Below are 21,823 nucleotides of genomic sequence, written 5' to 3'. Positions count from 1 at the left end.
TAGTAGTAGTCCTCCTACTACTAGTAATTAACGTCCGGGCGAGTAAATCCACCCCTCACCCCTGAGATCCACTTTGATGTGGACAAGATGTTGGTGATTGTCAAGCCCGATCATGCTTGTGCACAGCGTTGCTCCACTTCGGGTTGATCGGTTCACCACCCGCTGCGGAAGCGCGGGAGCATGTCTGTTAGGTCGTTCCATCTTCTTCCGTCGTAGTACTGCAGATGCCATGACTCTTACGCTGTCGGCCCGTCCGAAGTGGTAGAACGTACTAACATTAACGCCGCCTTTATCCCCGGTGCGGGGTAGCTCGGTAGCTCCGGGTTGTTAGTAGAACACTGGTGTGAATGGTGCCGTCTAAGATGGGTGATGCCCGAGGATAAATTCTCGCCATGACCTGTTCACCGAAGGTCCCTGCGTAACTTCCACTGGTGAATCTAAACTCCAGTAGTAGGGCCAGCTAGTACCGGTAAAAGAAACCGCCGACTTGACCACAGCTGAGTACCGACTTGAAGCACCCCTGAAACCATGGCTCACCTCAAGGATCCCAAGCTGCTCGACATCCCCTACCAGGGGCTCAAGGAATCCCTCGAAAACTCAAAGTGCGAGTACCGCCGGCTCGGCAACAGCGGGCTGCGCATCTCGGTGCCCATATTCGGGTGCATGAGCTTTGGCGACCCGCGGACGCTGAACTGGGCCATCGGCGAGGACGAGGCGCTCCCCTTGCTCAAGGCGGCCTACGACCGGGGCCTCAACACATGGGACACGGCCAACATGTACTCAAACGGCGCCTCTGAGATTATCGTCGGCAAGGCGCTCAAAAAGTACAACATCCCCCGGGAAAAGGTCATCATCATGACCAAGTGTTACTTCGCCGTGGGCGAGCAGCCCGAGCTGCGCGCCTTCTTCGTGCCGCAACAGGTGGCCGGGTCCAAGGACTACGTCAACCGGCACGGCTTGTCGCGGGCCGCCATCTTCAACCAGGTCGAAGCCTCCCTGCAGCGGTTAGGCACCGACTACATCGACCTCCTGCAGATCCACCGGTTCGACTACGACACGCCCATCGAGGAGACAATGAAGGCGCTGCATGACCTGGTGCAGATGGGCAAAGTTCGCTACATCGGCGCCAGCAGCATGTGGGCGACGCAGTTTGCACGCATGCAGTTTTGCGCCGAGCGCAACGGCTGGACCAAGTTTGTCAGCATGCAGAACCAGTACAACCTGCTGTACCGCGAGGAGGAGCGCGAGATGAATCGCTTCTGCAACGACACGGGCGTCGGCTTGATCCCCTGGGCGCCTCTCTGCCGGGGGCATCTCGCTCGCCGGCCCGAGGCCTTCGGCTCAACGGAGCGCAGCAAGGTCGAGAAGGAGACCTCCCCCGGCACCCACGGCACCGTCGAGCCCGACTTGACTATTATCAAGCGGGTTATGGAGGTTGCCGACAAGCGCGGGTGGCCGGTAAGTGGATTTCGAGTGTCAAATCCCTTTTGACAAGCATGGCTGACGGAGGAACAGATGTCTCATGTTGCGTTGGCATGGATCAACAAGCGCGTGTCGAGTCCCATCATTGGCTTCAGCAGCGTGAAACGGATGGAAGAGGCCATTGAAGCCGGCGGTAAGGTCCTGACGGAGGAGGAGGAGAAGTACCTCGAGGAGCTGTATGAGCCAAAGAGGATCAGCGGTCATGTATAAGGTAGCTTGCAGAAGCACGTGAATGTAGTAGATAGGCCCTGGAATTAGAGCACTACTTCAAGCTGTGCTCTCCCGTCCCTGGTGCCCCACAAAGGTCCACGGCAGTTCACCAGCATCCTGGCCCTCGATCTGCACCATCGTCGGCTCGTCCCCCGGGATCAAGTCGAACCCATTGTCACTGAGACTGACGCCCTGCCTCTCGGAGAAAGCGAACCCCTTTACCGGCCTCCGGGCCGAAACCTCCAACTGCCCCTGAGTGACGTATCTCACACTGACCCCCCTGTCGGCAAAGTTGAGGTACTTGATCGGATCCGGCCAGGAAGTATCGCTGCTCACGCGCACGCCGTCCACCCACAGCGTAGCCTGGATGACAAAGTGCTCGGGCTTCTCGTCCTCTTGCCACCGGAACTTGAACCCCTGCAACACCTCGGTACAGCCGTTAGGCTGCATCTCAACCTCCTTCTCAATCTTATATCTCACATCCTGCCCCCTGGCAATTGACACAAACCTCACCCTCACAGTCCCCTTCACAGTCTCCGACCGCGCACTGCTGATAACCCAAACATCAAACTCCACCTCGTTCAGCGGCCGCCTTGGATCGACATGCGCCGTGTCCCTGCGCCAGAGCTTCCCATCAGCCGGCCGAGTCGTGCAGTCCCAGAACTTTCTCTTCACCCCGACCGCTAGCGGCGTCATAACCCGCCGAATAGCATACCACGCGGGTTTCTTGACCAGGTAGTAGTCCACGACCGACCAGCTGGCCGACGCAGGCCAGCAATCGTTCAGCTGCCAGACCAGCACCCCGCCACACCTCCTTACCATCCCTTCCCCTTCCTTAGTAGTAGTAGTAGTAGTAGTAGTAGTAGTAGTAGTAGTAGTAGTAGTAGTCACCCACTGCCTCCGCCAAGCCCTGTACCCTTCAGCAAGGGCATCGGCCTGGAGGATCTGCGTGAGATGAACAAACCCATCCAGCTTTCCGGCCTGGTCAAGCCGGAAGTTCTCAGCCAGATAACCCCACACCCTGCGGGTCCCTCCCAACGCCTTGCAATGGAAATCCAGCGTTGCGCTGCCGGGGTACCGCTCTGCAGGGTCCGTCACGAAACGCGACACAGAGTTGACATGTGGGTAGGCGGGCATGCCAAACTCGCTCACGAACCGCCCGCCCATGTCCGCATCCGCAAGACGCTGGTATGGTTTTGCCGCGCCGTTCCAAACCTCCCACTGGTGCACATCCCCCACGGTCGGGTCGGTTTTGAGCGTCGTGCTGGTCCCATTGCCAAAGGGGCTGCCCGCGTGGTAGGCGGTGTTTGTACTAGTGCTGGTGGACTGGAGGATGTCAGGGAGGAGGTGCTCGTAGAGGTACCGTGCCGGGAAGTTCGTTTTGAGCCATGAGTCCGGGTCCTTGTTACCCTCGTAGTCATACTCGAGTCCGTATCGCTCGGTCAGCTGGTAGTCCTCGTTATTCCCGCACCAAAGAACAATGCACGGGTGGCGGCGCAGTCGGAAGACTTGCTGACGGGCCTCGAGCGCGACGATGGCTTGGAAAGCCGGGTCCTTAGCCGGGTAGGACGCGCAGGCAAACATAAAGTCCTGCCACACCATGATCCCCAGCCTGTCGCACGCCGAGTAAAACTCCGCGCTGGGCTCGTACACGCCCCCGCCCCATACCCGCACCATGTTCATGTTCCCCTCGGCGAGCAGTGAGAGCAGTGTCTGGTACCGGTCCGCGGGAATGGATGGCACGAAGCTGTCGGCAGGCACCCAGCACGCGCCCGCAGCGAAGATGGGCAGGTCGTTGATGCGGAAGTAGAATGATTGCCCGAAGGCGTCGGGCTCCTGTATCAGCTCCGCTTTGCGGAACCCGAGCGTCTGCTCCTCCTCGGCGAGCACGGTGGTCCCGCTGGCGGAGAGAATCCGTACGCGGAGGGTGTAGAGATTCTGAGGACCGTAGCCGCGCGGCCACCAGAGGTGCACCCGGTCTTCGAGCGTGAAAGCGGACGAGGTATAGTTCCACGATAAAGTGCCGTCTTTACTCAAATTGTCGTTACTTTCCCGCAGGGTGAGCACCTGGTCCCCCTCAAACCACAGCCCAGCCTCGACGATATACGAGGTCGGACCAACAATGTCGGCGCCGACGGTGGCCTTCAACAGCTGCAGAGGAACACCCTCGTCGCTCTCGCGGAGTTGGTAGTCCACCCGGAGATTGTCAATCCTGCAGACGTACGTCTCCAGCCGCACCGGCTTCCATGGTCCGCACGTCAGCAAGATCGGGCCCCAGTCCCAGCCCCAGTGGTACTGGGCTTTCCGAACGGGCCCCCTGCTGACCTCGGTCTGATGGACGATGAAATCGTGTTCCGGATGCGCTCGAACAAGCTCCAGACCGCGGCGGCGAGCGGGTTCAAAGACAATTTCCAGTGTGTTTTCCGTGTTGCCGTTGTTATTATTGAGGATGGCCAGCACAATGTCCCGCACGGCGACACGGTATTCAACAAACATGTTGTCTGACTGTAGTATGGTGGTTCCGTTGAGAATCACCATCGCAAACGTATCGAGCCCCTCAAACACCAGGTCGACTTCGGCTCCCGGTGCCCGGCTCGCTTCAGGGGTTGAGAAGGTGGTCCGGTAATGCCATGTTTCCTCGGCCACCCACGCAACTTCCAGCTCGTTCAGGTCCAGAAAAGGGTTTGGGATCCGCCCGTGGTGTACAAGCTCCGTGTGCACGTTGCTGGGAACCTGCAGAACAGGCAGCCACTTCTCGTCTTTCGCGCCCTTAAATTCCCACCCGGAGGTGAGCATCTGAGTCGTGTGTGGCATCATTCTTGCTCACCCTGACGGCCGAATATGATGATGCTTTTGGGGGTCTCTGACTCGAAGCCGACCGATTCTCCAAATCCTCTCTGAGACTCCACGTTGACCAACCCCTATGCGGTGTAACGTCATTCCCTAATCAGCTAGTTAGTACTCGGCAAACCTCACCCTGAGATCAGGGACGAGTGGTGGGAGCGCCCCCGGTTTCAAGCTGGATATTATTACTCTATCAATCTGGATCGAGTCTCTAGTGTCTCTCAGCCCCTAAGCCGAACCGCTGCGCAATAAAAAAACTGTTTGAACGTTCGCTATCCAAGACACACCCAAAGTAAACCCCCGACATGCGGCAACCAGTGCTGCTAACCCCTTCAGCCCCAATAGAGCATGGTATAATATCCTCGTATTCCCATCGTGGCGGTCATGGCCAGTTGTGAGTCGCTGTTAAGTGGTTCTTAACCGAATTGATCACGAACTCCCCTCCCCCAGGAGCCGGGCAATAAGAACGTAGACAAAAATTATAGCCCCAGCCAGCACCAGCTTATTGCGGAATATCCACCCCTGCCCGGCATCTCGTTGCTGGATCACGGCATCCACCACGGCATGGGCCTGGTGCCCGCTCCCACCCGCGGCAATTCCCAGCTGTGGGCCACACGACGGACCACCCGGCTCGACGATCCTGTTCCCCGTAGCCGTGTCAATCTTGTTTTCGCGCATCCACTTCCAGTTTTCGGCGTCGACCTCGGGCCATTCGGATCTGAACTTGGCCCCGCCGTCGCCGGCCTTGATGTTGCCTTTCCCCGCACCGTTTTCCGCCTTGAGGTGCGACCCGCCGCCCGTCGAGTTCCACCACCGAGAGCGGGCCGCGTGGTACTTGCGCTCCGCCTCGCTCGCCGACACGGAGCCCGTCGTCATCTCCTCCGACGTCATGAACGAGAGCAGACCGATCAGGATGGTCGACACCTCCCAAGCCGGGTTGAACGAACGTGGGTGGAAGTCCGAAATAGACAGGCATAGCCGGCTCGACGGCTGGAATCGCCCCGAGGGGGTGTGCATCCGGATCGCGGGCGGGGCGAAGGGGTAGTTGGGCGGGAACATGAGCGTGCCCCAGTACTGCCCGCCGTGGTAAGGTGTGTTTTCGGGGCCGGTAATAATGTAGTGCCATCTTCAAATTGCGGTGTTAGTAAGGTATGGTGTTAAGCATAGGAATCGACCATGTCATACTCCAATATGTTTGACTCGGACGGGTGTGCTGTAATGTAAGGAGGTGGGTTCTCCGAAATGCTCTTGTACTCGCGCGTCAACTACAATGGGAAACAAAAGGTTAGCCCGTACTACTCCCGTGTCCGATTGTATAGAGGCCTTTGTTGGACACGTACGCGCTTCTGCGCGGCACGACTGGCCATCGCTGGCGGTTAGCCGACTCGGAGAGGACGGTGGCCGTCGGACAAACGAGGGTGCGGGCGACGGCAGGAACGGCAGGAACGGCAGCGAATGTTCGATGCAAAAAGAAAAACACACAAATGAACGAAGATAGAGAGTGTCCGGAACCGGATGTCGATGACAATCGTGTTGCAGTCGATGCGACTCGGGGCGTTGTGTTATCCGGGAGAAAGGGGTGATATATGCCAAGTAATGGGTGACGACGGCCAGTTGGTTTTATTGCCAGAGCAGAAGGAGGGTGTTGAACTGCTCGTTGGTTAACTGCGGTCTGCTGATGGCCAGTTGATCAATGCGGCAGGTGGGGACGTGACTAACAAGCACAGCTTGAAATCCCTAAATCAACAAGATAATGTCTTCAAACAATTAGAGTTTAAGTACTCTGTACTTCGTAGAGTCCCTAACATCGAGTCCCTAAGAATGGCGATGCTTAACGACTTACAGAGTGTCCGTACACCACGTTCACTCATCAACATAACACTCAAAATGGCTGCAATCAGATACCAAAGTGGGAATGCTCTAGGTACTGTATATTCTCGACAGAATGGGACACCACTGTATTTTAGTTGCTTCCTTAGGCGACTAACCATCCATCAATTCTTGCCCAAATCCTATCCCAGTTCAAGCTTACACAGTACTGTTGCAGGGCGCAGGCAGACTGAGAGTCTTGCGTGCCATTCTCCCTGTCCCGGTCTTCCTTCTTTGGAACTGTTGGCGAAGTAAGCAACTAAATCATAATGGTGTCCCATTCTCTCGAGAGTTACAGTAACCATTCAACTGCCATCCACATATGTAGTCATCCCACCATCCAGTTCCTAGCAATTTTGAAGATCCGGGGGATTGACTCCACCCATTTGTTGATGTCTTCCTCCTGAATTACACGGGTTTGCGGTGCCGAATAAATATGCTTCTCTCAAAGATGCCATCAATGTGTGTAACGCGGCGGCTATGTGCCGTAGTCTTGACGGCTGCAGGTGTCGTCGTGGCCGACGCTGCAACACCGCATCCAGACCGTCCCGGGAGCAGCTCCGAGTGCATTAGTGCCAGCAGGTTCCTGACTGTGGCAACATCTAACGGACCGGTGACTGGCCATGTCGCCCTCAATACCTCGTGCGTCGTTGAATATCTCGGCATCCCGTATGCGAAACCGCCGGTCGGCGAGTTGCGCTTTGCTGCACCGCAGCCCATTGACCGCAATCAACCATATGTCGCAGCCAACTTTGGCTACGACTGCCCGTTGACCCCTTCCAAGCCGGTCGACTACCCAGGCTTCACTGCCCAGGCGCAACGCATCATCAACTACTTTGCCTCGGCCGCCGGCACGCCGCAGGACGAGGATTGCTTGACGCTCAACATCTGGTCCAAGGCGACGGCCCGGGGCGCTGCTAGGAAGAAACCTGTGCTTGTCTTTTTCTATGGCGGGCGTATGTCCCCCTCCTTCAATGACTACCCGGCTTCTCTTATGTGCACCTAACCGCGCAAGTGAATGCTCACTTCACCTACCTGTATCCCAGGCTTCACCATCGGCAACACCAACAGCCCCATGTACAATGGCAGGCACTTAGCCGATGGCCAGGACATGGTCGTGGTGACCTTGAACTACCGCATGAACATCTTCGGCTTCCCCGGGGGGGCGGGCGAGACGCAGAATCTCGGCCTCCGCGACCAGCGCGAGGCGGTCGAGTGGGTGCGCACGAACATCGCCCAGTTCGGCGGTGACACCAGTCGCATCGCTCTCGCCGGCCAGTCCTCGGGCGGCGTGGCCATCGACTACTGGGCGTACGCCTACAGGGACGACCCCATCGCCTCGGGTCTGATCCTGACCTCGGGCAACGCCTTCAGCTTCCCGCTCAACGCGCCCGGCGTGACCGATAGGAACTGGAACACGGTCGTCTCGGCTCTGGGATGCAACAACAACAACAACAACACGACAACCAGCGACCGCGCAGCAGCAGCGGCCGTCATGTCGTGCATGCGCGCGCAACCGTGGGCCGCCATCAAAGCGGCCGCGGCAGCCATCCGGCCTTCGGCCAGCACGTCAGTGCTCCGTTCGGTTCCGGCTTTCTACCCGCAGGTAGACAACGAGCTCGTATTCCCAGACTACATGGAGCGCACCGCGGCGGGGCTCTTCGCGCGCATGCCCATCCTCGGCGGCAACACGCACAACGAGGCCGGGTACTACCGCATTCCCGCGTACGGCAACGGCGGCGTCGTGCCCACGGATGCGCAGGTCGACGCCTTCCACCTCGAGTCGTTCACGTGCCCATCGGCGTACCAGGCGGCGGGCCGTAAGGTGCACGGCGTCCCTGCGTGGGTGTACCGGTACCTAGGGGATTGGGACAACACGCGGCTGTATCCGACGTCGGGCGCGTACCACGGAGTGGACCTGCACATGGTGTTTGGCGGGTCCGAGGAGGTGAGCGGGCTGCCGGCGACGGCAGAGCAGCGTGAGATGACCAAGGTGATGCAGCGGGCATGGTACGCGTTTGCGGACGACCCGTGGGATGGATTGGAGAAGGGCTTGGGCTGGCCGAGGTGGGAGCCGGGGAAGCCGACCTTGATCGAGCTGGGCAAGGATAACAAGGCCAAAGTCAACTCTGTTAAGCCGGCCGTTTATGACGGCTTGTGTAGCAACGTGACCATGGGCGCGTCAGGCCTGTTCACGGCGACGGGGTGAGAATGCAGACTCGAAATTCGCTGGAGTCGACGGTCACAAGATTTGATTTCTTATTTCCACATCCCATACACGAGAATGGTGCCATGAGGAGGTAAGAATGACTAGAAGTCTAGTGGAAGAGCGTGGGCATTGTGTTCTGAACCTTCGAGGGGTGAGGGGGGGGTTATACTGGCTCGATGCAGTAAAGCCGGGCTGGATTTGCCTCCATTTGTGGGCATTCAGGTGAGAGACAGCAAGAGCAAGGGAGAAGAAGCGTACCGATCGGCGTAGAGTGAGATCTGACCTGCGACCAACGCCTGGTTCTCGAAGAACAGAACTGACCCGGCGGCGCCCTTGAACATGACCATCCCTGCATATAGTCTGTCAGTAGGCAGCAGTCTGGCAGCATTCCGGAGTGAAGTGAAGCTTGCGAGTGGAAAGTTTGGGCCTGTGTCAGTCGGTGTAGTGAGCTTGAAAAAAGTCTGTCGAATAGTCAATCAGGCGTAAAACTTTAGACCTTGGCTTCCAGCCGGCAGCACCTGGCAGTTCTGAGTGGCACCCGATCAATTTCCAGAAAGATGCACGATTGCAACTTGCAAGTCTGTGCCTGAACCCGTCACGAGACGAACTGCGTTGCGACACCGGTCGACGGCCAAAGGGACACAACAATGGCTGCCTCCTCGGGGCCAGGTGGCAACAATGTAAGTGAACCTTACAACATCACGGAATTGAGGTGATCGAGCTGCCTAGCAATGGCATGTTGCAAATGGCGGTTTCAAGCTCCAAAGCTCCAAAGCTCCAGCTTCAACCTCAAGCAGCACCTCGAGGTTCTGGCTAACTGCCTCAACAGGCCACCGACGGGTCCAACCCTGTATCCGGCCAAAGTGCGACACCACAAGCTCCTCAAAGCTCACCCCACCTGGTAAACACCGGCCAATGTTCCTCAGTCCGCAAGCGCCACTGCTAATACGGCCCGTGTGTTCACAGCTCGACGAGCACCTACTCACGCCTGCTTCCATCAGCTCACTAGAGGTCCATGGAGCGACCAACACCCGGAGGAGTCTGCTCGACCATGTTTTCAAGCCTCTTATGGAGGACAGCGCCATTCCGGGAACTACTTTGGGCCAGGTCCTTGAACGCCTGGGGGCAGCCACCAGGAAGCTGTCTCGTTTCGGTGCGCCTCTATTCTATCCCTACCAATACCACAACTTTTGAGCAGGCATTGTTAACCCAGCTGCCGGCGGTGTTTAATAAAGACATATTCAAGGAGGAAGGGTTCAACCTGTTCCTATCCGAAGCACAACACCCCTCGCCCACAACCGCACCACCGACAGACCGAACCGACCTGGACATCTCGATCCGCGTAAAGGAAAAATCACGCCTGGTGTTCAGCGCGGGCACCGACTTTGGCAACGCCGAGGGGTCGGCGTACACCAACGCTGTCGCGCGCAACATATTCGGTGGCGCCGAGACGCTCACCGTCAACGCCAGCACGGGGACGCGCACGCGGTCCGCCTACAATGCCGTCTTCTCGACGCCCTTAAACGGCAACCCGGACCTGCGCCTCTCGGTCGAGGCCCTGCGCTCGGCCACACAGAAGCCCTGGGCGTCCCACGAGGAGCGCCTGACGGGCGCCAACCTGCGCCTGGCCTGGCTCACCCAATCCACGGGTGACAGAGAGGACAGCCACGCGCTGGCCTTCTCCACCGTTTGGCGCCAGCTGACCTCCCTTGCCGCAACCGCATCCCCCACCGTCCGCGCCGACGCCGGCGACTCCCTGAAGTCCTCCATCACGCACACTTTCACGCGCGACCGCCGCGACAACCCTTTACTCCCGCAGCGCGGCTACCTCCTGCGGAGCATCACCGAGCTGGCCGGGTGGGGCCCTTTGCAAGGCGACGTGTGCTTCGCCAAGACAGAGCTCGAGGCCTCGGGGGCGCTGCCCGTGCCCATCGCAAACAACCAAAACTCGGGGGTATCCCTCGGCGCGGGCCTGCGCGTGGGCGTGCTGTACCCCTTGCCTACTGGATATTCGCTTACCGGAAAGGCCATGCCGAGCCGGATCAACGACCGGTTTCAGCTCGGCGGACCGACCGACGTGCGCGGGTTCAAGATTGGCGGGCTGGGCCCGCACGACGGGGCCGACGCTGTGGGCGGGGACGTTTTCGCCGCGGGCGGGGTCAGCATGCTTGTGCCGCTGCCGCGCACGGCTGGTGCAGACTCGCCGCTGCGCCTGCAGCTGTTTGCCAATGCCGGGCGGTTGGTGGCTGTGACGCCTCCAAGGAGGAGGGGGACAAGCAAGGTTGAGGGGAGCGGGGATGGGGAGACTACGATGGCCATGGACTCCAGGACGGTGTTCAACGGCGTCAAGTCGGCCGTTGGGGAGCTTGTGAATGGCCTCCCCAGCATGGCGGCCGGCGTAGGGCTGGTCTATGCACACCCCGTCGCGAGGTTTGAGCTGAATTTTAGCCTGCCGCTCGCGCTGAGAAAGGGGGAGGAGGGGCGCAAGGGGTTGCAGGTGGGTGTGGGCATTAACTTTTTGTAATGGGAGTCGACAAATACAGGGTTTGTGCGATCTGGTTTTGTCGACTAGATCGTGCTGTGTAATAAAAATGTAGACATTATCTGGCTGGATCGGAGCAAAAATAGCAGCGGTGCTGTGTCTTGATTTCTGTTTTATTTCTATTTCTTCGTCGATATTCCATCTCTCCCTGTCGATCGACATCAAAGTCTGTCACACCCCCTTCCGAATCTAGCTACTCGAACAGGTAAACCACACGTCACGCCGCATCCATCCCAAGAGCCGTAAGCAAGAAAAGGGAGAAATACAAGAAATAATGAGGGGGGTACCCAAAACCTGCTGTGTATAAGAAGAAAAATGACTAAAAATATAAAAAGTCTAGTATGGTAGAGTGACAAGTCTAATGCTTTCCAACCAAATAGCTAGGATCCGGCGTCGCCATGCCATGACAGCCGATGGATCTATGCAATTAAAAGAAACAAAGTGAAACGAAATGACAGATCTAGTCTAGTCCTGCTTCTTCTTCTTCCCAAGCTTATTCTTGGGCACTCTTACAAGCCAGTAGACAAACAGAGCGGCGGCCACGTTAAAGGCAATGTACACAAACATGAGCCTGCAAAACTTGTCAGTAATTGCTCGAAACAATTTGAAGAGAGGAGCGACAACGTACCCAAAATTGCGCCACCTGTCGTCATAGCTGGACTTCACCGAGGCAAGGAACGTGTTTGTATCGCGGATAGTGCAGAAGGCGCATTCGTCCGTGGCCGTAGGATCCAGGAGATAGCCGCCGGCGCCAGGAAGGCCAAGGCTGGGGATACCGTTGATGTAACTGGCCATGTACTCCTCGCAGGTGGTCCCGTTAAGCGGGCGGAACTTCATGTACTCGTTGGCGGCGCAGACGACGTTGGTGTTGGCAACGGCCGTCGACAGCATGGCGCTAACCAGATAGGTAAAAGGGCTGACACGGTACATGAAGATCCAGAAGCGGGGCATGGTGTCCGGGTTGGCCAGGACGCCGCAGAAGATGAGGCAGAGCATGAAGAGCAGGTTGGCAAAGTTGGCGCCCGCCTCGGCCGTCTCGAAGCCGGCAATCATAAAGTCTGTGAAGGTCGACGTGAAGAGCAGGAAGGACACGAGCAGCAGGAACATGAGCCCGCCCCGCTCGGCGGTTTGTCCGGCGGCGGCGGCGTTGGCGTTCAACCCGACGGGATAGTACCAGCAGAAGAACATCAGTGCCGCCATCAGAGTGTTCCACGGCAGCTCGACGATGATTTGCGACAGCATAAACACCTTCCAGCTGTAGACCTTGGACGGCCGCTCACGGACCTCGTACAGCGAGCGCTGGATGACAAAGTGCGGCATTGTCTGCTGCACGAGCTGGCCGAAGATGGTGAGAATGTTGAAAATGGCGAACATTTGGTTCTGAAGACCCTGGATCGAGTTGGGAGCCTTGTAAAAGACGAAACCAATGTAAAGGGCAACCAGGATACACAAGGCCGCTTTGGAGTAGATGTAGGACGGCGTGCGCCAGTACTGCTGGAAGACTCGGTGCGTGACGGACTGGAGCTGCTGCCAGAAAGGTGCGGCGAACTCCCGATAGCTTCCCGGATCGTCAGCAGACACGGGGTTGGTATCCTTTGCGTTGGCCTTGAGGCGCTGCAGCTCTTCCTGGACGGCCGAATACTCCGGGCTCTCCCGCCACGTCTTGTGCCAGTCAATTTCGGTCGTGCTTCCTGGAGCGGCACCGATGACCTCGAGCATCCATTCGGCAGGGTTTGCCTCGGGAGGACAGGGGAAACCACCATTGCGTTCGAAATACGACGTCATGGTCTTGGAGTTCTTTCCGATGTCGCCAAAGTAGACCGTCTTGCCGCCCTTGGCCAAGAACAAGAGCCTGTCAAAGCGTTGGAAAAGCATGGCCGAAGGTTGGTGGATGGTGCAGAGGATGGCCTGGCCGCTCTTGGTCAACTTCTCCAGGAGGTCCAGGATAGCCCACGAGGTTTGACTGTCGAGACCTGAAGTCGGCTCGTCCACAAACAAGAGGAGAGGCGGCTTGGCGGCGAGTTCGACACCGATAGTAAGGCGCTTCCGTTGCTCCACGTTGAGACCTTCACCGGGTACACCAATGATAGCATCGGCGTACTCTTCCATCTCGAGGAGCTTGATGACCTCGTCGACGTAGGCAAGCTTCTCGGCGCGAGGGACATGGGCGGGCTGGCGTAGCAGTGCGCTGAAGTTTAGGGCCTCGCGCACTGTTGTCGTCTGGAGATGGAGATCCTGCTGTTGGACGTATCCCGTCTTGCGTTGGAAGGACGCGTCCCTGGGGCAGCCGTCGACAAGCATCTCACCCGTGATGACGCCCATGGAGGTTCTGTCAGCCAAGCAATCCAAAAGGGTCGTTTTCCCGGCTCCCGAAACACCCATCAGAGCCGTCAAAGTGCCAGGCTTGACCCAGCCGTCGACGTTGTCCAAGATGCGCTTCGTCTCGCCCTTGACTTTGACTTCGTAGGAGACATTGTTCCAGTGGAACACGCTGGTCTGTTTCTGCAGAATGCCGTCGGACGAGTGGCCATCAGAAGCCTCCTTGTTGCGGGCAATCTGAACAGGGCCGGCGACAGGAACACCGCCAGACTCGGAATCGCCTTTGTGCTCCTTGAACGAGGCAGGCTTGTGCCCGCGACGGAACACGAGCACTTCGCCTTTGCTCTTCTTGGCCGCAACATTCTCGGCAGCCACCATGTAGATGATGAGGAATCCGACTCCAAATGCAATAAGGATGCCAAAGTTGCGCCACCTGTGTTCACTGTAGTAGCGGAAACCCGAGTTGATGTAGTCGTCGCCTTTTACAAAGGCCAGGCCAGGAACCGAGCCAATGGAAGAGCAGACGCGGTTGAAGGGGCCAACATTCTCGTAGCCTGGGAATTGCTGGCTCGGAACGTACTGGGTGCATTCAAAGTTGCGGTTGTGGAATTCATTGACCATGAGTGACTCGAATGCGTAGGCCAGAGGGTCAATGTAGTTCATCCAACGGCACCAGGGTAACATGTAATCGATCGGGATGACGAAGCCAGTGAAGATGACGAGACCGAGAATCAGGATAGCAGCGGGGACCATGGCCTGGGACAAAGTCCTCGACATGCTGGCGATGGACCGGAAGATCATCGACATGACTATGACGGTGGCGAAGGAGATGAGCAGGAAGAAAAAGAAGGCTCCAGGTTCCCGACGCAGGTTGGTCATGAAGTACAGCGTGATGTTGAATATGATGGCGTTCGCAATCTTGTAGGGCATGTCGCATATCATGGAGGCAACCGCTTCGGCGGACGGGTGGTAGAGGGCATAGCGATCGTGCTTTTCGACAATGGGACGTTGAGCGTAAAGGGTCAGAATCTCGAGGGCACTGGCGAATGCGTTCATCAGGCAAGCAAAGAACAAAAGAGCGCCTCGCTGGTAGAAGCTGGACGTTGTCGGCTGCAGATCATAGAAGATACTCGCGATAATCAAAGCCATAACGAAGTTACCGATAAGCGATCCCATGGTGATGCTAGGATCCCCAATCAAGCGTCTCCAGCCTCTCCAGAGGCACAGGTTGATTTGTTGCATGTACGACAGGGTGTAGGGCGACTTGAGGCGCTGACCCTTGGCCTGCTGGGCCTGCTTGGAGGCTCGGAAAGCCTCGGCATCCGGTCCGTTGATAGGGTGGCTCTGCTTGTACTCCTCGATCTCGGTTTGAAGGGCATGATACTCGGCGCTCTGCTTCCAGGCGGCGGCGAACTCGTCGGGCGTGCGAGGAGCTTTGTTCTCAAAGCCGGGGCGGACGATCCGTTCCTGAGGGCTGGTCATGGACGTGAGGAAGTCGGGCGTAGTCTGGCGTGCAGGACACTCGAAGCCCAGGTTGATGAAATACTGCTTTGCGTCCGAGGCCTTTCCAAAGAAGATTTGGCGGCCTTCGTAGAGCACGAGTGCCTTGTCGAAGAGGTCGTAGGCGCTCTGGGGGGACTGGTAGATGGAGACGCAGGCGGTGCTCCCGAAGAGCTCGGTCTGTAGCCTGAGTGTCTTGCAGAACTCGATGGCGTTGGCGCTGTCCAGGCCTCTCGTACTGTTGTCCCAGCATTGTAGGGGGGCGTTTGACAGGGCGGCCTCGGCAATCGTGACACGCTTCCTCTCGCCGCCCGACACGCCACGGATGTACTCGTTGCCGACGCGCGTGTTGATGGTGTGGCTGATGCCGAACATGGCCATGACGACGTCTCTCGCATGGTTGGCGAAGAGGGTCTTGGAGACACCGTCGGGTAACTGGCGCGGAGCTCGAGCGTGGGCGGCAAAGGTCAGGGTTTCGCCAACGGTCAGCTGCGGGAAATGCGTGTCCACTTCGGCAGTGTAGATGGCCTCGCCCCGGTGATGGGTGTGCATCTCCTTAGCGGTCATGCCTTTTGCAGAGTCAGCAATCCGGGCACCAGATCAGGGAGCAAGCGGTTGCCGTACCTTGGTAGTTGAAATAAGACTTGTCATCAATGAAAATGCCGTTGTAGTCACCGGCAATGGTCTTCAAAAAGGTGCTGCAGCCTGAGCCTGGGGGTCCCAGCACCACCAGCATCTCACCACTGCGAACGAGGCCGTCAAAGTCGCGAAGGATATCGATCCGGCGTTTTCCATGACCAGTGAGCTTGCGAACAAGGCCGACGGCCTCGAGCCACACGTTGACGACGTCCTTCTGGTAATCCGTCGGCGAACCAAAGCCGTGCACGTTGAGATTCTGGAAGGCAACGCCGCTGGTGCGCCACTTGTGGCCCTCGCCGGCTGCGAGGTTAACCACGGCCTTGGCCCAGGCGCGGGCACTGAAATTGGGGCCATTGGGGTTCAACGGCGAGTCCTTGTCCTCGGATGCGATGGCAAACGGGTTGGAGCCGGCTTCGCCGTTCGCATGTGACCTCCTGGAGTACTGCTTCGCCAGAGACTGCACAATGCTGTGCCGGCGCTCCAGTTCTATGGCATCCTCGACATTTTCCGTCTCTTCGCCCGCCGTGTCGCTGGCAACCTCGGTTGTCGAATTGTCACGGGTCCTGTTGACATTCTCGTCCACTGCCGCAGCAACCCTGATTTCTCCACCGTGTGTTGTTTGAGTCGCCGAGGGCGCGCCCGCTACCTGCGCCGTGAGATCATTGTTCCCGAAGGAACCGGTCCCGGTGACCGACATGATGGTCCGGTGGCTTGGATCACCGCCGAACGATCGTCAGCCGGGACTCGGAGGTTGCCGGCCGGAACCGCCGTCAGAAAAGCGACACACCAAGCTTGCAGGTGCAATGCAGCGTCAGTATGCACGTTGTATGCCTGGTGATTAAGACGTCTGGAACTTGTAAACCAAAGATCAGTCTGTGGAATCAAGACTGAATCATGTGCGAACAAGCCGAAGCAAGTTCCAGACACCGGACGAGGGACTAGGCAAAAAGAAACTAAATCTAGCCAAGATGACACTGCCTTGTGAGGCATCACGCATTTTAAAGGACAGCACATGGGCATCGCGTCACGGTGGCTATCGGGGTGTTCGCAGGCTCCGAGTGTGGAGCCCATCCCGTTTTCGGGAACCGAACCGTCCAGACGATGGGGAAGCGCGATGAAAAAGTCCCCGAGGGAAGGGCTACGGCTACTGCGGCGCAAGCTAGCACCACTCGGTGGTAGGTAAGGTTACTGTAGCTTTCGCTCACACGTCTGTGAACCGATAAGTGCCGCGATGGACTGTTAACACCTCGGTACATTACACTAGAGATTCAGGACGAACGCCTACATCCATGATATATACATCGTTAAAATTCTTCGTGCAAAGCTGTCTCTGACGCTAATAGCATGCGAATACGCTCGGTTTCGGAAACAATGAGATAGGGCTATGTGTACTCCGTACAGTAGTGTACATCATATCCTTGATACCCCCTTATGGTTAGGGGGTTGCTGCCGTTTGCAACAGAAGTGCCTCCTTCCCTTTTTTGTGTTACCTCGTCAGGCTGAGTGTGGGTCGGACGGAGACATCATCGATTTCCTGCGTTCGGCAAAGGCTTGGCAGCAATTGTTTCGGCTGCAAGATTGGCCCGGGGACCCGTGGGAAGGGAAAGGGTGGTTTTGTCGCGCTCGCTTGATGTCTCCTCATTAGGGGCTGATGAAGAGAAAAAAAAAAAAAAAGAGTTTCTTAACATGGCTTGGGCACGTCAATCATTGTGTCATCCTGTCGCATCCAGATGCATCACCATGAATCACTCCAACGTTGTCTCATCTCATCGATCGCTCTATACTTGAATCGGATCAGTTTCTTCGAAGCCACCGTTTTCTATCTTGTGTTGTATGTATGGAAGTTTCCTCCCCATTTCCATACCCTTCCGTTCATTCTCCCCCACGTTCTGGACCCCAAGTGCAAAGTCCCGCCCGTACACAGTAAGCAAAATTTTCGGCATTAGCACCCTTGGCACTTTCTCCTTAGCCAATGATTTCCACAGAACTTGTGAGACGAAAACGCCGAATCCATGGCTAGCCGAACGCGGGTACGGACGCCATCTGAAAGCGAGCCCGATCTGAAAGCCACACGCAACCGAACCGGCGTTTGCTGAACCGGGGTCCCGGACTTACTGATCACAGAGTGGGGTCAACCCTTTCGGGCTTTCCAACGTTCCCGGCGCCCCGTAGCAGTCCGACCAGCTATATCAACAGGAAACCCGCTCGAAGTCTTGCAGAACGTCTCTTTCTGACGAGCTTCTCTGTGAATAACCTATGTATTCTTGTCTCTGCACGGTTCATTCACGAGGAGATATGTTGGATCCCAACCAAGGGGTACTCCGTACTGTTATTCGGATAAAGTCTCCACAACCGAATTTGCAGTCCTGACCCCTGAGTAACGTCCACGGTGCGATACCTAGATGGGGACTGGGGAAGTTGGGTATCTGCTTCGGCCCTTGTGACTTGGAGATCTGAGTAAACATAACCCGGCAGTGTCTTCTCTCAACTCCACGACGGTTTATTGTTTATGTGACACAACTGAAGTTACATGACTACCTGAGGTTGTGTCGCTCGTACATGTGATAGCAGGCTCATCCAGTCAGCTTTATGTACCGAAGTGTTCGGTCAATGCGCAAGGGATAATTCGCCGTGACACAGCAGGAGGACTCTGCATTGCTGATCTCACTGGGACAGCTCAGATCCTCGCACTCGGATTGTACTAGAATCCGCTCATGTCAGCCTCACGCCTCATGGCTACTTGGCAAGATTGTGTGCTGAGGTGAGGGACGTGTGCGGTCCCCTGGAGTATCAGTGTATCACTCCGAGGTCACTGCGACTTGAACCTTTGGGTAATCTGCATCAACTACACTTATGCAAATTCTCACATAAACACAATCGAGAAAGATATAGGCTATCTCATGATGCCAAATCCACCCAACCTGCCCGGAGTCAGCCGAGTCCATCCTGTCGCACGAACTGGGACAATTCGACTGACCAATGTGCAAGATGTATACCTGAGTGATTCGGTGCTACGTGTTTTGACTTCGGTGTTTATGTATCAGGGGTTGAAATATGGCCTGCTGATTCCCGAATATGCTCATCAAAGGCCCGGGGATAAGGTAAGTACCTTAGGTAAGTTCCATGCGCATTCATCAGCCGGCAAAGGTAAATTACTACCTAGATTCGAATCTCTCCTACCTGTAGGTATAATGAGACTGCCTAAATCAGGTACTTTACACTATATGTAGCATGAGTACAACTGCACCTCTCTGGCCGAAACCCGTCTCCAACGCGCTGCTATTCACAATTAGACACGCGATCCATATGAGAGTTGTGTTTTGGCTATTACCCGTGTACTGCTCCATTTGCCAATATGGAGTTAGTCCCTCGGCAATGTTGCAATTGTTTCTTTGCCTCAGAGAACTTGAAGTTTGCTATAGGTACTACAAGGTCTGTATCAGCACTCGAAGGCCACCCCAGAGCCCAGGCTTGGGTCTTGAAACTGAATCTGGTCCAGCTTGGACACTATTACCACGGTCTTTTTCAGAGGTTTCCGTTTTGGATCCGTATTCGTATGGTTCATCCAACCAGGCTTACTGAGTTGAGTGTTACTCTTTGGCAAGTCCTCTACTAGTCCTCTCTGCGATTACGGCCAACTGGGTGTGACGTAGCAAAAGATTCTTGAATGCTGGTTTCTTAGGTACTTCAACTTCTCAGGGACAGCATCCACCATTTACTCGGGTACAAACAGAGCGCAATGGCAAGCACGGCAAAGAAAGAACTGGAGTGGTTGATTCGATGTAGTCTCACAAACTTGAATACTAGGTACCTGATATGGAAGGTACTAGGTAGGTAAGGTAGGTAGGTAGGTACCTTAGTCTTCACTGTAAAGGCATGGCTCAATCCAATTTAACCTCGACAGAGTCATCTTTTCATAAGCTACATGTAATGGAGTGCTAAATGGACTGTCACAGTCGGAGTTCAAGACAGTATCAACGGTACGTCAAATTCTGTTTGCTCTATGTTGCACTGGAAGAAGTGAAAGTTCAGGTTCCAGACCTGTAAACTGTTACCAGATACCTCCATTCTGCTGGGTTGCGACTTAACCAACCTGCTGTCGACTGCAGACTGTGAATGCCTTCATGAACGAGCCATATGCTGCTCAAACCGCTGTCTGCAGAGTAAATGTAAATGCTCTTATATGCCAGCCTCCCATATAACTCGCGACTCGCGACCCTTGGGATGTTGAACTACAGTCTATAATGCATGGCTAGACGAATACCCCTGAGTGCTGTGATATACCCCAAGTAAAGCTCCAATGAAATGAGTAAGAAAATTTCCAGGAGAATAAACCAGCATAAAGCTCAGCCCGGGAGGTATCGAAAGTTCAATCCGCCTGACAGATGGACAATAGATGTTGAATCTAGACCAGACAGTGGTTCGAACTCCCGACCTCCCGGGCCTACGAAACCGTGCAGAACGATTTCATAGTTAGGTGGTTGAGTGGCACGCCTCATTCCGCTCGACCACGTCGGCCACGTGGTGAGTCTAACTTGGAATTTACCGCGTTGGAACTGGATTATATACCCCGTGGCGCGTCGACATTGAATGAAAAGACCTTAGCCGCTCTCCTTCCCGCTCCTATACACTCTCTTGGCTAGGGAGGTAAGGAGACGGTCCCTAGCTATCTATGAACTACATTACCTAGGTACTTTACTACGGATAGGGCCCTGTTGAATTATAAACCTACAAGACTGGTAATGATATGGAGGGCATGAAGATGTCTATACCCGTCAAGGCCGATTAAGCCTGCGGGTTCTTCCTTGTGGCAGTGTGGGAACAGATGCGGTGGAGTTCTATAGGTAGTTAACTTGAAGATTACTAGTTAATGACAATACAAATGGAGAGGTGACGGCTGAGGTATCAGTGGAGATGCCACTGTGAAATCAAGCAGCAGACCATCCGGAACTCAGGGTTGAGCCTTGTGTTGACCATGATTGATGTTGTCTTCTGACCTTAGTCGTTACCGTGACAGTCCCTACATGTAAACAGTTGATACTTGACCTGGCAGTATCGTCCGTGGTTTGCGCTGAACATAAGCGTGACTCACGAAGTCGCAAACTTCTCGCATCGCTAAGTCCAGTGTCTACATGTAAGTGGGAATCAGCCTGATTCCCACTGCTTGTTGTTAGGCAACTGCCTAGGTACTGGAGGTAGGCTCCAGTCAGGGACGACAACACCCCTCTCCATATTTTATCAGCCTTCCATCGTCATCACCATGAATAACACTGCTACTATGTGAGTACCGGGGCCGAACTAAGCTGAGGGAAGTACCTAATGTAGGTACTACTAGTAGTACCTTATGTTCCCTTCTCAGTGAGTTCCTCACCACACTCGGCGTAAGGAAAGGTTGAGTCAGATTACTGTCGGAATGAAGACCGTGGTGCAAACCGAATCAACCAGTCTAGCCACTACCATAGCGCTCCGCCCTACTCGTAGAACATGATCTCCGGGATCAGTTTCCAGGACAGGGATTATCTCCGTTACAAAATCCTCATATGATGGATTTGAGACAAGAATCGCTTAGATTGAAGTTATTCCTTAACCTCTAGGACTATCTATATTTGAAGCCATTCCTAGAGAATAGGAATGCTTGTAACTGAAGTTATTCCCTAATCTAGGGGACTGACTTCAATTGAAGTGGTTTCTTGAGGATAGGAATGGCTTGAACCTAAACTGATTTCTTGAACCTAAAATGTTCTAAGATGGTCCCCTTGTGAGAAAATGATCCTGGAGTCCATTTTGGGGCCGAAGAGCCATTTTCGAGCCTAGACCTAGGTGGGTAGGCTATCAAAAAGAGAACTACCTACCTAAGCATCGAGTACAATAAGGTATCCAACCTCCAAGTACTACTTGGAAATTGGTACAATACCTCCTCACCTTGCAAAGAATATTGCAAAGGTCTTGGATCGAACAGAAGACTTCACGAATTTGTCACTTGACAATTGACCACTTGGCCATTCGCTTGATCAATCTTAATTGAAGAAGATGCTCTATCCTCCAGGTTATCAAGCGCAGGTTGGTAGTCAGGGTAGGTACAGTCCTCATTGAGAACAGGAGGCCAGGATCCACTCTTTAGTCAAAGAAGATCCAAACAGTCAAGATGGTCTAGACAGTCGAAAATGCATTCCACATGCAACATAATACAAGACCTTCCTAGTAGTAAG

The 21,823-nt window shown here is 55.5% G+C and overlaps 7 protein-coding genes across 7 annotated transcripts; 3 read left to right on the top strand and 4 right to left on the bottom strand.

Moving 5' to 3' along the window:
- Positions 1 to 231: 231 nt before the first annotated feature.
- Positions 232 to 1,759, top strand: N656DRAFT_779147 (Aldo/keto reductase-like protein). Its single transcript, XM_064815142.1, has 2 exons — positions 232 to 1,458; positions 1,516 to 1,759. The coding sequence occupies exons 1-2, from the start codon at positions 529 to 531 to the stop codon at positions 1,690 to 1,692; spliced, it is 1,107 nt and encodes a 368-aa protein (XP_064670498.1). The 5' UTR covers positions 232 to 528; the 3' UTR covers positions 1,693 to 1,759.
- N656DRAFT_779145 (glycoside hydrolase family 2 protein) lies at positions 1,379 to 4,690 on the bottom strand. The gene has a single exon (XM_064815141.1). It carries the CDS (start codon positions 4,507 to 4,509, stop codon positions 1,750 to 1,752), a length of 2,760 nt encoding a protein of 919 aa, XP_064670497.1. The 5' UTR covers positions 4,510 to 4,690; the 3' UTR covers positions 1,379 to 1,749.
- Positions 4,691 to 4,763: 73 nt separating this feature from the next.
- On the bottom strand, positions 4,764 to 6,080 carry N656DRAFT_731423 (UBC-like protein). The gene is made up of 3 exons (XM_064812646.1): positions 5,877 to 6,080; positions 5,722 to 5,801; positions 4,764 to 5,662 (listed from the first exon to the last, which is right to left on the bottom strand). Exons 1-3 carry the CDS (start codon positions 5,901 to 5,903, stop codon positions 4,966 to 4,968), a joined length of 804 nt encoding a protein of 267 aa, XP_064670496.1. The 5' UTR covers positions 5,904 to 6,080; the 3' UTR covers positions 4,764 to 4,965.
- Positions 6,081 to 7,496: 1,416 nt separating this feature from the next.
- On the top strand, positions 7,497 to 8,986 carry N656DRAFT_779143 (alpha/beta-hydrolase). Its single transcript, XM_064815140.1, has one exon. The coding sequence runs from the start codon at positions 7,517 to 7,519 to the stop codon at positions 8,612 to 8,614; it is 1,098 nt and encodes a 365-aa protein (XP_064670495.1). The 5' UTR covers positions 7,497 to 7,516; the 3' UTR covers positions 8,615 to 8,986.
- Positions 8,697 to 9,099, bottom strand: N656DRAFT_81702 (uncharacterized protein). Its single transcript, XM_064818398.1, has one exon. It carries the CDS (start codon positions 9,000 to 9,002, stop codon positions 8,778 to 8,780), a length of 225 nt encoding a protein of 74 aa, XP_064670494.1. The 5' UTR covers positions 9,003 to 9,099; the 3' UTR covers positions 8,697 to 8,777.
- A 147-nt stretch (positions 9,100 to 9,246) lies between these two features.
- On the top strand, positions 9,247 to 11,233 carry N656DRAFT_779141 (uncharacterized protein). The gene is made up of 2 exons (XM_064815139.1): positions 9,247 to 9,515; positions 9,581 to 11,233. The coding sequence occupies exon 2, from the start codon at positions 9,666 to 9,668 to the stop codon at positions 11,136 to 11,138; it is 1,473 nt and encodes a 490-aa protein (XP_064670493.1). The 5' UTR covers positions 9,247 to 9,515; positions 9,581 to 9,665; the 3' UTR covers positions 11,139 to 11,233.
- A 388-nt stretch (positions 11,234 to 11,621) lies between these two features.
- On the bottom strand, positions 11,622 to 16,311 carry N656DRAFT_708724 (uncharacterized protein; the record flags this gene model as incomplete). Its single annotated transcript, XM_064811530.1, has 3 exons — positions 11,622 to 11,727; positions 11,785 to 15,544; positions 15,600 to 16,311. The coding sequence occupies 3 exons, from the start codon at positions 16,309 to 16,311 to the stop codon at positions 11,622 to 11,624; spliced, it is 4,578 nt and encodes a 1,525-aa protein (XP_064670492.1).
- Between the last annotated feature and the right edge of the window lie 5,512 nt (positions 16,312 to 21,823).

Source organism: Canariomyces notabilis (genome assembly GCF_033297395.1).
Source record: "Canariomyces notabilis strain CBS 508.74 unplaced genomic scaffold N656scaffold_10, whole genome shotgun sequence".
In the NCBI taxonomy this organism is placed as follows: Eukaryota; Fungi; Ascomycota; class Sordariomycetes; order Sordariales; family Chaetomiaceae; genus Canariomyces; species Canariomyces notabilis.
Note: the sequence above shows the minus strand (reverse complement) of the source record. Positions and strands in the feature narration are given on the sequence as shown.